The following is a 12,321-nucleotide window of genomic DNA, read 5'->3' on the forward strand; positions in this document are numbered from 1 at the left end:
CAGAGACTAACGACAAATCTGTGGCAACGATTAATACACCTTCACATCTGAGCTATTAATAAGGCAGAATAATTATCACCAAGCCTGCAAGACACATTTTATTCCAAGCAAAGTTTAATTACTTGCTTTTAAACATTTAATTTGGCAAAAATGTCGTCCACATTCGGGGGATGTGTCCAAACTGCTCAGGCCAAAATATTCCAGGAATGTGTGAAACAGCAGTGGGGTTCCCTTCAATTAAACAGGTATTCAAATGAGCCCCGGCCTCAGTCTGTCAATAAGTAACTTGAAAAGCTACTTGGTCATAATCCTTTTATTTCAGGCCAAGGCGGGAAAGCTGCGTACAGCAAACCAGAGGACTGTTGTGGAAACGTGCCAGCAGCTGAGGGCTGCTCTGACAGGTGTGAGAACACAGTCAGGGGCACTGTCACACTACGGGAAGCCTGCTGGTGTGTTGCATGCTGGGAGGATTGGAGATGCTGGGCCAGACCAGGCCAGGCCAGGCCAAGGGAAATATGGGAGGAATTTCTAACAGGGGGGAACCTGCTGAAAGATTCCTATTTACTTAGACTCTCTTTTTTTTAAATTGAATTGAAGAAATAATGCAAAGATTTAGTAGCACACAAAAATGGAAGCTTTTTTTTTTAAGTTTTATGCATTTAATAAAAAGAAAGAACAAAACAGGCTACTTTAAAAAATTCAAATACATTGTGCAGACCCCCTGCTGCCCTGCATCTATAGCCTAAATACAGCACTGGATCAGCACATGACAACTTGCTGTGCACGCAGCACACGAATGCAATGAATATTTTCCTCAAAGATGATATGAAAGTATTCCTATTTAGGAAATTCACTCCTGGCCCTCAAATGAAATCAAGTTCGAAATGTTTTGACGTTGCTGCCCTCTGGTGGCGCCTGTAGGGATCACAGTTGCAAAAAAAGATTTTAGCTGCAGGCATTCTGGCAGGTCTCTTTAGGAAACTAGAGGGGCGACATAATAAGATTAATTGTGGCTAAAATTGGCGTTACAGTCCAGGCTGCCTTGGCTCACTTGAATACTTGAATGGAGCAGTTGTTAATTTCACGAGTAAAACTTGTGCTTTTCCTGCTATGACCGGATCCCTCTCTGCTGTGGAAAAAGGATCAGGCTTTCCGCAGTGCAATTTAACACAGGATAAAGGCTTTTCAAGTGCTTTCTCTGGCTGTTCTACTAAGTGAACAAGACTTCTTTGTTTTTTATTATTGCCCAAGCCCCCCTCTTATTTTCCTTACCTGTTTTCCATTCTTCTCCCATGTGTCCTCCTCCTCCTGGCTACCTGTGAACCCAGGTTTGCCCTTGTTGAGTTTTTGCCAGTCAAATGGTGTGCTGTTAGGCTGGGCATCCTGTCTCCTCCTTAAGCACTTCCTGTTCCTGCTCAAGTTTCTACGACGACGGCTGACCAGGAATTCCTTATATTGTAACGTTGCAGGAAAGTCATCATCATCACCGTCTTCGCCCTCCGCCTCTTTAGAAGTGGATGACGATGACTCTCCGCCATCAGAGCTCTCGTTGATGACCTGATTGCCAGTCCCACAGTCGTAATCACAGAACACAATGGCGCTTGGGTGGTGTTTTACTACTCTTAGCACGTCCTCTGGTGTATTCATAGATGCAGGCAGACGTTTATGACAACATTTGTCCAGGACTGTTGGGGTCTCTGCAGGGCTCTCGTCTTTCTGCTGAGGTATTTTAGCTCCACAGTCTTTTACATTCTCTGCCTCCATCTGAGAATCACTATGAACAGCTGCTCTGCGATCCAGGGATGACACCTCCATGTCCTGACCTGCTCCAGGAGACATGTCTGAACTCTGTCTGCATTCACAATGTCCATTCTGTCTGAAATCAGACACAGGAGCATCATGCAGGGAGCTCTTGTCCATTTTCAGCTCGTTCCATTTTGTGGTATGACTGGTTACAGGATCCAGAGCACAAAGCAGCAAAGGAACAGACTCAGACATGCTTCTTAGATGGCCGATGGAGGCTTGAGGCAGGAAAGTAGCTCGACCTTGAAGGTCACCCAACAGAAGATCGACAACCTGATGGTAAGTATGCCTGTTTGACTATTCCAGCACAGGCAATGCAGCTGATGGACCTTCATACATCTCTACTGAACCATCTGTAAGGAGCTGAACTGGACCAGCTGCAGCTGATAAACTGAAAGTACGCATGGATGATATTTACAGTTTGGACCAAATTTAAATGGCCCAAAGTTCTTTGATGCCTGAGTTACAGAGAAGAGGAAAGAAAAACAGAAATCGGTTAATCAAGAATACATTTAAAAATCCATCCATTCAATAACCCCTTTATACATAAATTCCAAAACATGAAGGATGTAGCACATAATATACAAATTCATACTCATATATGCAAATTAATCAATATTTTTTGACTGTCAGACGGTTCAATAAGCACTCAGTTGTCAAAACATTTGAATTTTCTGCCAATTATTTCATGAGCCAGCAGGGTCAAACCAGGAGCCCTCTTGCTTTAAGGCAACAGTACCAACCACCGCATCGCCACATGCAGTTTTAAAATAAAACAGATAGATTAAAAAAACACATGATTTGAGTATAAATCATTCTCCTACAAAGATAAAGCTCCTCCAGTGTTCCTCAGGTGAAACAGAGTGTGCATATTTGGGTAAACTGATCGATGTTCACATGTACGCGGGACGAAAAATATATATGAATGTGTAACAGAGAGCTATTTGTTTTGTAAATGGATGTAGAGGAACTTACGTGAAGCGCTCATGAAACTGCTGCTTGGACAGTTTTCAGAGGCCCATTCTGTGAATTCATTAGTTTTGTTTTAATGAATAACTCTCGGGGTAACGAGCAATGGTTAGTGCTCCATTAAAATCTGCTGTCGATTCAACACTGCATACAGGACACTTAAAATGAATTAAAATAGCTCAGCGGCAGTGTGCTTTTACAAGATTACTTTAATATGTAGAAAAATATTTTTCCATTTTTAGTGAAATTATGTGACTCATATCAGTCACATCATGAATGTGATTGTTGGCTGATTCCTCTGTAACTCTGACATTTTCATTATTTTTCTTTTCTCGCATTTTTCTCAAACGCATTGTTTTTTCCTGCAACATAGCTATTTTTGTCTGGAGCCAACACACCCTTTCCTACCCTGGTTCTCAATGTTTTCGTTGCCTTTCAGACACACACACACAGACACACTCATGTTTAACCCTCAAATTACATAGAAATACTTATTCACTGTAGAGCACAGAGAGTATTTACATGCAAAAATCCTTTCCAACATAGAGGATTAATACAGCAATGTCGCAAATGTCACTATTTCCCACATGTTAGCTGAGATGTGAAACCCATCAACATCATTTCAATCCTCTCTAACTGACAGAATATGAGAGAATTTGGGATTCTGACCTACTTCTTAAAAAGCGCACACACATAAATGAAAGCACGCTGCATTGTAAACAAACACAGACTCATATTTACAACATACCAGACATTTTAGCACAAAGGTTGTGTCACCCAGGAAGTCTTCCCTCAGAGCAGGCTGAAGATCAGGGGGTAGCAGATCTAACAAAGTGACCTGTGCGTTTATACAGCGTGAAACCGACTAAGTTTATGTGGGGAAAGACGTGAAATGCTGAGAGGGGAGGAGAGTGAAAGAAGGGCTGAGGAATGCTTTTCCCTCCTACATTACCTCACCGAGAACACATAGAGAGCTCCACGGGCAGGTGTTTAGATTATTTGTGTAAGCGTGCCTGTCTGAAGTGCGGCTGTTATTTATTATTTTTCATGTGAATGAAAGTTTGTGCAAGGCAAAAAAAAGAAAAAAAGGGTAAATGATTCACTCCAGACAAAGGAAATCAAATCTTTTTGTTGGTCGATCGAGCAGATTAAATATCTGCACGAAGACAAACCAGACTCCCTCCCTCCCCTGTTCACTCATTGCTATACAATATGGCCCAGAGCAAAAGATTTTTCACCTCAGAAGCAGATTCGTCAACAGCACATGAGGTAATGCTTCAAACTCTTCTTATCTTCTGTAAATATCTCGCCTTCCAGACTATTTCTAACAGCCTGTGCGCTTTCATCAACAACTGAAAGACCTGTGATATTTACAGAGAAGTGGATGGACTGAAAAGTTTTCAGGATTGTTTGAAAACACAGATTTTCCCATTTTGGAGGGAACCTCTGTGGTCTGGGGTGAAGCTCTGCTATTTGTATGTTAACCTTGAAAATGATCCCGCCTGTTGAGGCCCGTTTTTTGGGAGAAGAGGTCCGGACAAGGGGGAAGACCGTAGAAGTCTCTTTGCTTACTGTGACATCAACTTCTCAGGGTATTACTTAATTACTTAAGCCGTTACATTAGGCATCAGCAATGTAATAAAATCCTAATCAGAATAACTTCAAAGTTTCACATCCAAATCTTTGGTTCATCAGGAACATCGTGACTTATTTAAATGTTGAGATTAACATTTACTTTAAATTGTGACGATCGCGATTAATGTTTTACTGTTTTGAAGAACTTCACATTCATGAGAGCGATCCTGTTTGAAGAATCTTGATAAACCTTCCCCAGATGTTTCACAGCTCCACTGTGCTGTGATGATTTATCTCCAGTCTATTAATAAAACATGCACGTATTTCAATACAAGCTACGCTAACCTGCTGAGACACGCTTCGTGTAGCATTCCTGTGAAAAAAAAGGTATAGTCGCCTGGATCAGGTTGAGCAGAGTAAAAAGAAAAGAATAAAAACAAAATGGAGAAAAACAGACATCAAGGTCATGTTTGATGGGTAAAGTTTGAATGTTTAGAGGGAAAAAAAACATGTTTCTGGTATTTTAAGTGTACAAATCAATTCCACGGAGGGGTCACACCAAACATTTATGAGGAGTAGCTGCAGAAAGAAATAACTGCTTTATCTTGACAGTGTTGAATGTATATACTGTTTGAAATGCAAAAGAGAATAAATCCTCATTTTGACAGCAAACATTCAGTCAGATCAGAGAAGAAAAACGACCTTTTGAACTCTGTTGTTGCAGAAAACAAGGTATTAAAATTCTGAACCTGTTCTTCTGATAAAGGAGGGAAATATAATGACTCATAGAGAAACACGCTTCTGTTCTGTGGATGTGAGCCTGAGCGTACACTCAAAGCATGCATTTATTGTTCATTTATATCGGCCAGTCACATGGTAGCAGCTCACTGAGTAGACATGGTCCAGACGACCTGCTGGAGGTCAAACTGAGCATCAGAATGGGGAAGAGAGGTGATTTTGACAGACAGGCTGCTCTGAGTATTTAAGAAAATGCTGATCTACGGGGATTTTCCCAAACAACCATCTCTAGCATTCATAAAAACAAATGCCCTGAAAAAGAGAAAACATCTGGTGAGCAGCAGTTCTCAGGGTGAAAAGCCTAGACTGCATTGAACTGATAGGAGGGTAACAGTACTCAATAAAATCATTAGAATCAAGCTGTGTGGAGTAGCATTTCTGAATACATAACAAGACAAATCCTGAAGCTACAGCAGCAGCTAAGAACATGAAACTGAGGTTAATTTTAACACAGGTTCATCAAAATTGGACAAAAGTTTGGAAAACTGTCACCTGGTGTCTCATAAGTTTTGATTTTTGCTAGTAGGGTCAGATTTTGGTGTAAATAACATGAAACCATGGATCCACCCTGCCTTGTATAAGCAGCTCAGGCTGCTGCTGCTGGTGGTGTAATGGTGTCAAGGGTATTTTCTTGGCACACTTTAGGTCCCTTAGTACCAGCTGAGCATGGTTTAAATGCTACAGACTACTGATCATGTCCATCCCTTTATGATCATAGCATATTTATCTTCTGATGGCTGCTTCCAGCTGGATAACACACCATGTCACAAAGCTCAAATCATCTCAAACTGGTTTCTTGAGCATTAAAAAAAACTGTCTGTACTCAAATGACCTCCAGAGGCATCTCTGATATGTTACCAATGTTAACATATGGACCCATATCACAAAGAACAAAGACAGTTCTGAAAGCAAAAGGGATCCAAACCCAGTACAATGCTTGCCTACTAAAGTATATATAGTGTATATTTTCTTCTGCTTTTCTTTCTTTTCTTTTTTTACTTTTTCACTTTTATGAATGATGCAAAACCAGAGTCGTGGGTTAAAGAAAAAGGTGCTCTGACCAAATAATGATCACAGAGATAGAAAACGCAAATAATTGTACAGTAAGGTCAGCTCCTCTAGAAAAAAATCCCCAAAACTAAAAACTACGCACTCATACCTTTTCATTGTCAAATGACAGCTTTGTTTTTGCAGCATGGGATTAACTGTCTCACATTCCTCTGTGATATTAGTCTGTTTTCCATGAACAAATCCTTTATATCGCTTCCACCCAGTAAGGCATGTCATCTGCTGTAAAGACGATGACATGAATGTCCGTTTGCACCTGGACACGAGAGATGTCACGCATGAGTGGCACAAGCAAAGGTCATTTGGTATCGCCTGTTTAGAGGAATTACACACAGTTTTAAAGACAAATGTGCTGACTGCGAATGTGTGACTCCACAAAACTCTCAATAGTAGTAGCTAAAAAGCTAAATAAATCACATATAAAGTGTATTTTAGAATGTGGAGGGAATAAAAAAATCACATTTTAGCGCATTCACAGATTATTGAATTACTGAGTTACGTTATTTTACTGAGTCCTATATAAAAAAAATATCTGTTTTGTTTTTGTTTTTTTGCGCAATGAAAATTCCGGTTTACCTACGCGCCTGTAGCAGATTTGTCCTCTCCGTCTCTCCGTAGCCGAGCAGGAACCAGTCGCGCGGGTTGCTGTGTGAATAACATTTCGCGGGAGATTAGCAAGCGGAGAGTGTGTCTGCTGTCAACACGGACGACTGTAACGTTTTACTGAATCCATAGCAGAATGAGTTTGTGGGTGGACAAATATCGTCCGTCGTCCCTCGGGAAACTGGACTTTCATAAAGAGCAGGCGGCGCAGCTCAAAAACCTGGTAAGAGAAATAAGCTCCTCCATGATGGCTGTTTATTCAGATTGGCGGTAGCGTCGTAAATAATGCTGCATGTGAGCAGGCATGATCGACAAGTTTAGCTTTGCAAGACAATTGTGGGGGGATTTACTGAGCTGGTTAAGAGGTTTTTGTGTACAGCTTGTAAAACAACCCCGTTCATGCTATCGTGGACGTTACTAGCTATGTGCAACTTGTTCCACTTTGACACTATAATGGAGCCAGAACCTCACAGTATTGACCAAGAGGGAAAATAGATCCCTATATCTGATGGAGCAAATGCCATTTTAATAAGGCTTCACATCCGCTTAAAGATGATCTCATCCTCTCACACTTTCTGTATACACATCACACACACCATCCTTTCCTAGACAGAGTATTGTGCACACACAACTTGTGTTTTTGAAGTGCTTGTTCACATATGTTCATCGTTTAGGAGGTACTATTCATACTTTTTGTGTTTCTTATTCCATTCATGTGAATGCTTGAAAATGGTGTTTTCAAAAACATACAGTTTTGGTGAGAAAATTTAATCCACTGACGTCTTGGTCATGAGTGTAATGGTAATATCGAGCTTTTAATCATTCCATCCATCTATCCATCCATCCAAACTATTGTTCTTCCAAGTTGGAATGATTGCATGGTGCATATCTTTTATGACTTTAAAAATAATTGGTTGTAAAAGTTTGAATTTATTTTAGATTTTCTCTCATCTCTGAAGAGTTCATTTAAATTGGTTGATTTCTAGCATGGACCCGGCTTTTAAGCATAGTCCACAAAAGGGTTCAGTTTAGCCAGGAGCTTTTAGTAGTTTAGCCTGCTTTTCCAAACCAGCTTTGGTTTATTTTTAGGATGATTGTCCTGTTACAGCACCCAATTTTGTCCAAGTTTCAACCATCTAGATTTTGGATGTAGTCCCCCTTCTCCATTATTCCATCCACTCTGTGCAGTGTACCGCTACCACTGGCACATCTTCAATTACTGACTTTGGCATTTTACATTGTTCTGAGTATTGGTCAGTCCAATGAGTGCTGTCAAACAAATCCTTTCTATGCTGGCAAAGAGAAACTACCAGTTGTAGTCGACTGTGATAACTAATGAGAAGTTAATAGGTCTGAAGTTAACCTTCAGCACCATCAATAAAATAAATTTAAACTTGTTCACCCAATTCTTGTTTTTTGGGTTGTTGTCTTGTGTTTTGGTCATTTAAGATGTATACTGCACAACGTTTTTACGCTGGAGAAACAAAATCCCAAAATAACCATGACATGACCTTGATAATTCATGAGTTGACGTAAACTCCTGAACAAGAACAGCTAAGAAAAAGTAATATAAAAAGGTATATAATATACTGTAGATAATGAAAAGTAAAGTTTAATAACAGTTGTCACATTTTCTTTGCATGCAGAGCAGTGTTGCTCTCATTGGCAACATAACGCAATGTTGGTAATATTTAAAAGCAAAGATATGTCTGATTCTTTAGAAAAAAAAACTTCAAACACAAGGAAAAAAGAAAGAAAAACTACAAATTTTGTGTTAATGTTTCAGGTTCAGGGTGGTGACTTCCCACACTTGTTGGTGTACGGTCCATCAGGTGCAGGCAAGAAGACTCGCATCATGTGTCTGCTGAGGGAGCTCTACGGTCCTGGGGTGGAAAAGCTTCGCATTGAGCACCAGACCATTGTGGTAAGAGGGAAAATAATTAAACAATCACTCTCCCCAAGCGAATAACTTCTGTAAAATACACCTTTCACATGCTGTATTTAGAGTCACATCTCTGATCAATCTTCAACTTTTTAGACTTACAACTTAAAGATTTAGTTGATTTCCCAGTTTGTGGTTTTTGTCTGCAGGCTCCCTCAAAGAAGAAAATTGAGATTAACACCATAGCCAGCAACTATCACTTGGAAGTAAATCCAAGGTGAGGAGATATTCTTACTTGATAGTTGCACTCCTGTATCTTTACTTTTTCCCTCCAGTACATGTGACAACTATAGTTGCTATAAAAGGCCTTTTTGCTTCAGCTTTAATGTTTGTTTATTGTATTTCTGTTCTGTGCTGTACAGTGATGCGGGGAACCAGGACCGCGTGGTGATTCAAGAGCTGATCAAAACTGTGGCACAGTCTCAGCAAATCCAGTCGAGCACACAGAGAGACTTCAAAGGTAGAAGTGTGCTAATTTAGCCTGTAGTCAAATGTATGAAGACTTAACCGTTAAGAGTAAAAATGTAGACTTGCGGGATTATGTTTTATCTGTGAACTCATTTCACCTATTTACCATTTAGCTCTGTGAAGTCACAGCATCTACCTGTCACTTATTTAGCAATTGGCACCCTTATTTTTTTTCTTTTTCTCAGTGGTGTTGCTAACAGAGGTGGACAGACTGACGAAGGATGCCCAGCACGCTTTGCGTCGGACGATGGAAAAGTACATGGCCACCTGCAGACTCATCCTCTGCTCCACCTCTACATCCAAAGTCATCGGGCCAATTAGGAGCCGTTGTCTGGCGATTAGAGTTCCTCTGCCGAGCACAGAAGAGGTGAGACGAATTTGGTGTCTTTTGGCGTGCTCTTACTAATCTACATTATTTGGAACTTGTGTTTTTGTTCATTAAAGTAACTTTTTCTCTGCTGTATTCTTGTTTTTTAAGGTTTGTAATATTCTTACGTCCGTCTGTAAAAAGGAGGGTCTCGTCCTCCCGCCTGAGCTGGCCAAGCAAATCGGCGAGAAATCTGGTCGCAACCTCCGTAAAGCGCTTTTGATGTGCGAAGCCTGCCGAGTGCAGCAGTAAGTTGTGGCAAAACTTACTATTTTCTTTCTTATGTTGGAATTAAACCTAAACACATACTTATTTAGCATATCTTATTATTCACAGGTATCCATTCTCAGTGGACCAAGACGTCCCGGAGACAGACTGGGAGGTTTATCTTAGAGAAACGGCTAATGCCATCGTCAGCCAGCAGAGTCCTCAAAGGTACATGTGACAGAGATTTGGTTCTGTTAGAGATCAAACTTGTGGAGATACTTTGATGAAAATTCCCACCCGTGTTTGTTCCAGGTTGTTGGAGGTCCGAGCCAGACTGTATGAGCTCCTGACCCACTGCATCCCTCCTGAGATTATCATGAAGGTATCGTTTACTTCACGTTATCTCCTGTGAAAGTGCAGTTTGTGGTTGTCTTTAATGAAGAGGCTGTAAAAGTGTCCTTGTTCATTCCTCTAACAGTGTCTCGTGAAAGAGTTGCTTAATAACTGTGATGGGCAGCTGAAGACGGAGGTGGCTCACATTGCAGCCTACTATGAGCACAGACTACAGCTGGGGAGCAAAGCCATCTACCACCTGGAGGCGTTCACTGCCAAGTTCATGGCCATCTACAAGAAGTTCATGGAAGATGGTCTGGATGCGATGATGTTTTGACTTTAAGTGGACTTTAAATAGACCGATATTTTTCTGGTCAGGAGTTTAACAGCTGCGTTTCTTTGTTGCCTCCACAACTTTCACTGGACTTGAGTCAGGCTTCTGTTCTTTTTAGGCATTGTGGTGATGCTGACACAGTTTACTCCACAATAAGTCTTACAGTTTCTGGCTTTATGCGTAGTTGCCCAAAACCCTCAGCGCTAAACGCTGTTAGTAAACTTTGATCTCTCTGTGTAGTCGTGTAAACTACTAATAGGGGTGGTGTGATGACCACCCCGGGAGGGGGGGGGGGGGATTCACATTGTACTGAACAAAACAATAAATTGCTTTGATTACAGATATTCTGATCTGTATGCTGTATGGATGTGACCAAATCTATAATGATTATCATAAACACTGAGCCTTTTTTTTAACCTGAAATCGAGATATTGATGCATGGTACGTATGAGCAAAGGGGGATGTAACGCATCATATTTCAGGATGAGTCAGCCTGTAGTAAATGGATAACAAGATTGCCCAAACTAGGGTGAATACAATTACAGATGGGTGATACATTCATTCATGTATGCACAGCTCGCTGAAGGTCCCTCCACACAATTTCCATCAGGCCTCAGTGTGGACTTTGGGTCATTGGAGCACTTTATTTTCTTTTTTCAGCCTCTCTGTTGTAAATTTGTTGCTGTGTTTGGGATCGTTGTCCTATTGCTTGTCCTAATTTCACCAGAATACTTTGGCATACAGAGGAGTTTGTGGCCACTTCACGGTCCTGTGGCTGCAAAACGAGCCCAGATCATCAGCCCTCCACTAGTTGGTATGAGGTGTTTGAGCTGATATGCTAATTGGCTTTTGTTAAAAGTAATGCTGTGCAGCATGACCAACATCTGCATTTTTGTTTTTCCTGTCGAAAGAAAATTGTTCCAGAAGTCTTGTGGTTTGTTCAGATGCATCTGAGCTGTGCTGCCATGTTCCTTTTAGAGAGGCTTTCTCCTGGCAGTCCTTCCAAAGACGCTGCATGTGTTCAGCCTTTTTTTAATTGTATTGTCATGAATTCTAACATTTAACCTGCTAACTGAGGACTATGAGTCTGAGCTGTAGGCCACTCCTGGGAAAACTGTACACGTGTAAACGCACAGCTTAGTGCTCCAGAGCAGCAAACTCAAAATTTCTGCTTTTATAGAGGAGTTACTCTTGCAACCTACTTTATTCCTGTGGAAGTGCACTTAGAGTGTAGTGTGTACTTGGTTTTTCACAGGCCTGCATAGACTCCTGTGAAAACTTTCTTTTTCACAGCTGTACGTACTGTATGTAAAGGCAGCTGGAACAAGGGCGTAATGCAACATGTTTCCAGGGTGAGCCAAAGCATGTGTGCTGCAGGTATGTAATTATATAACTGTGGGCTCTAACCACATTACTTCAGGACACACAAACAGAGATTCACTTGCACTAACAAAAATGGCCAAACTAATGCAAATAATACAAAAAAGCTGAATTATAGAGCTTAATTTACACTTTTTGTTAAGTGTCCAAATAAATAATTACATGTCTTTTAAAAGCTCACTGTCCTGTAATCTTTCTTGTTAAACTCAAAGTAACTTAGAGGTGGAATGAATGCGGTTTGTGTCCTGCGAATCAAAATTAATTTTGTGACTGTCAGACCTTTGATCCCAACTCTAACATGTCTGCGCAGCTTCATTTGTGATTCTCTTTCAGCCACTTCTTAGTTCTTGTAGCATTTGCTTAATTTTGTTTATTTAGTACTCGTCTTGGAGAAAGAATGTGTCACCCTGGACAGACCATTATTTGTGAACTTGTTAATCCTCTGCACTCTCTCCATACAATGAAAACAAATGG

At 40.8% G+C, this 12,321-nt stretch overlaps 2 protein-coding genes across 2 annotated transcripts in view; one reads left to right on the forward strand and one right to left on the reverse strand.

The window, feature by feature from the left end:
- The window catches only part of stard13a (StAR related lipid transfer domain containing 13a), a 50,531-nt gene extending 48,533 nt beyond the window's left edge, over window positions 1–1,998 (reverse strand). Inside the window, exon 1 of the mRNA XM_085289224.1 lies at window positions 1,273–1,998. Within this exon, the coding sequence (XP_085145350.1) occupies window positions 1,273–1,998 (726 nt within the window). The remainder of the gene's footprint in view (window positions 1–1,272) is intronic.
- A 4,826-nt stretch (window positions 1,999–6,824) lies between these two features.
- Window positions 6,825–12,022, forward strand: rfc3 (replication factor C (activator 1) 3). Its single transcript, XM_085289228.1, has 9 exons — window positions 6,825–7,039; window positions 8,603–8,740; window positions 8,908–8,975; window positions 9,121–9,218; window positions 9,412–9,593; window positions 9,705–9,841; window positions 9,930–10,028; window positions 10,113–10,182; window positions 10,279–12,022. The coding sequence occupies exons 1-9, from the start codon at window positions 6,953–6,955 to the stop codon at window positions 10,468–10,470; spliced, it is 1,071 nt and encodes a 356-aa protein (XP_085145354.1). The 5' UTR covers window positions 6,825–6,952; the 3' UTR covers window positions 10,471–12,022.
- The last annotated feature ends 299 nt before the right edge of the window (window positions 12,023–12,321 follow it).

This window comes from Mchenga conophoros, linkage group LG10 (genome assembly GCF_057382185.1).
Source record: "Mchenga conophoros isolate Kocher_MC1m ecotype Shallow Benthic linkage group LG10, M_conophoros_male_GT1.1, whole genome shotgun sequence".
NCBI lineage: Eukaryota > Metazoa > Chordata > Actinopteri > Cichliformes > Cichlidae > Mchenga > Mchenga conophoros.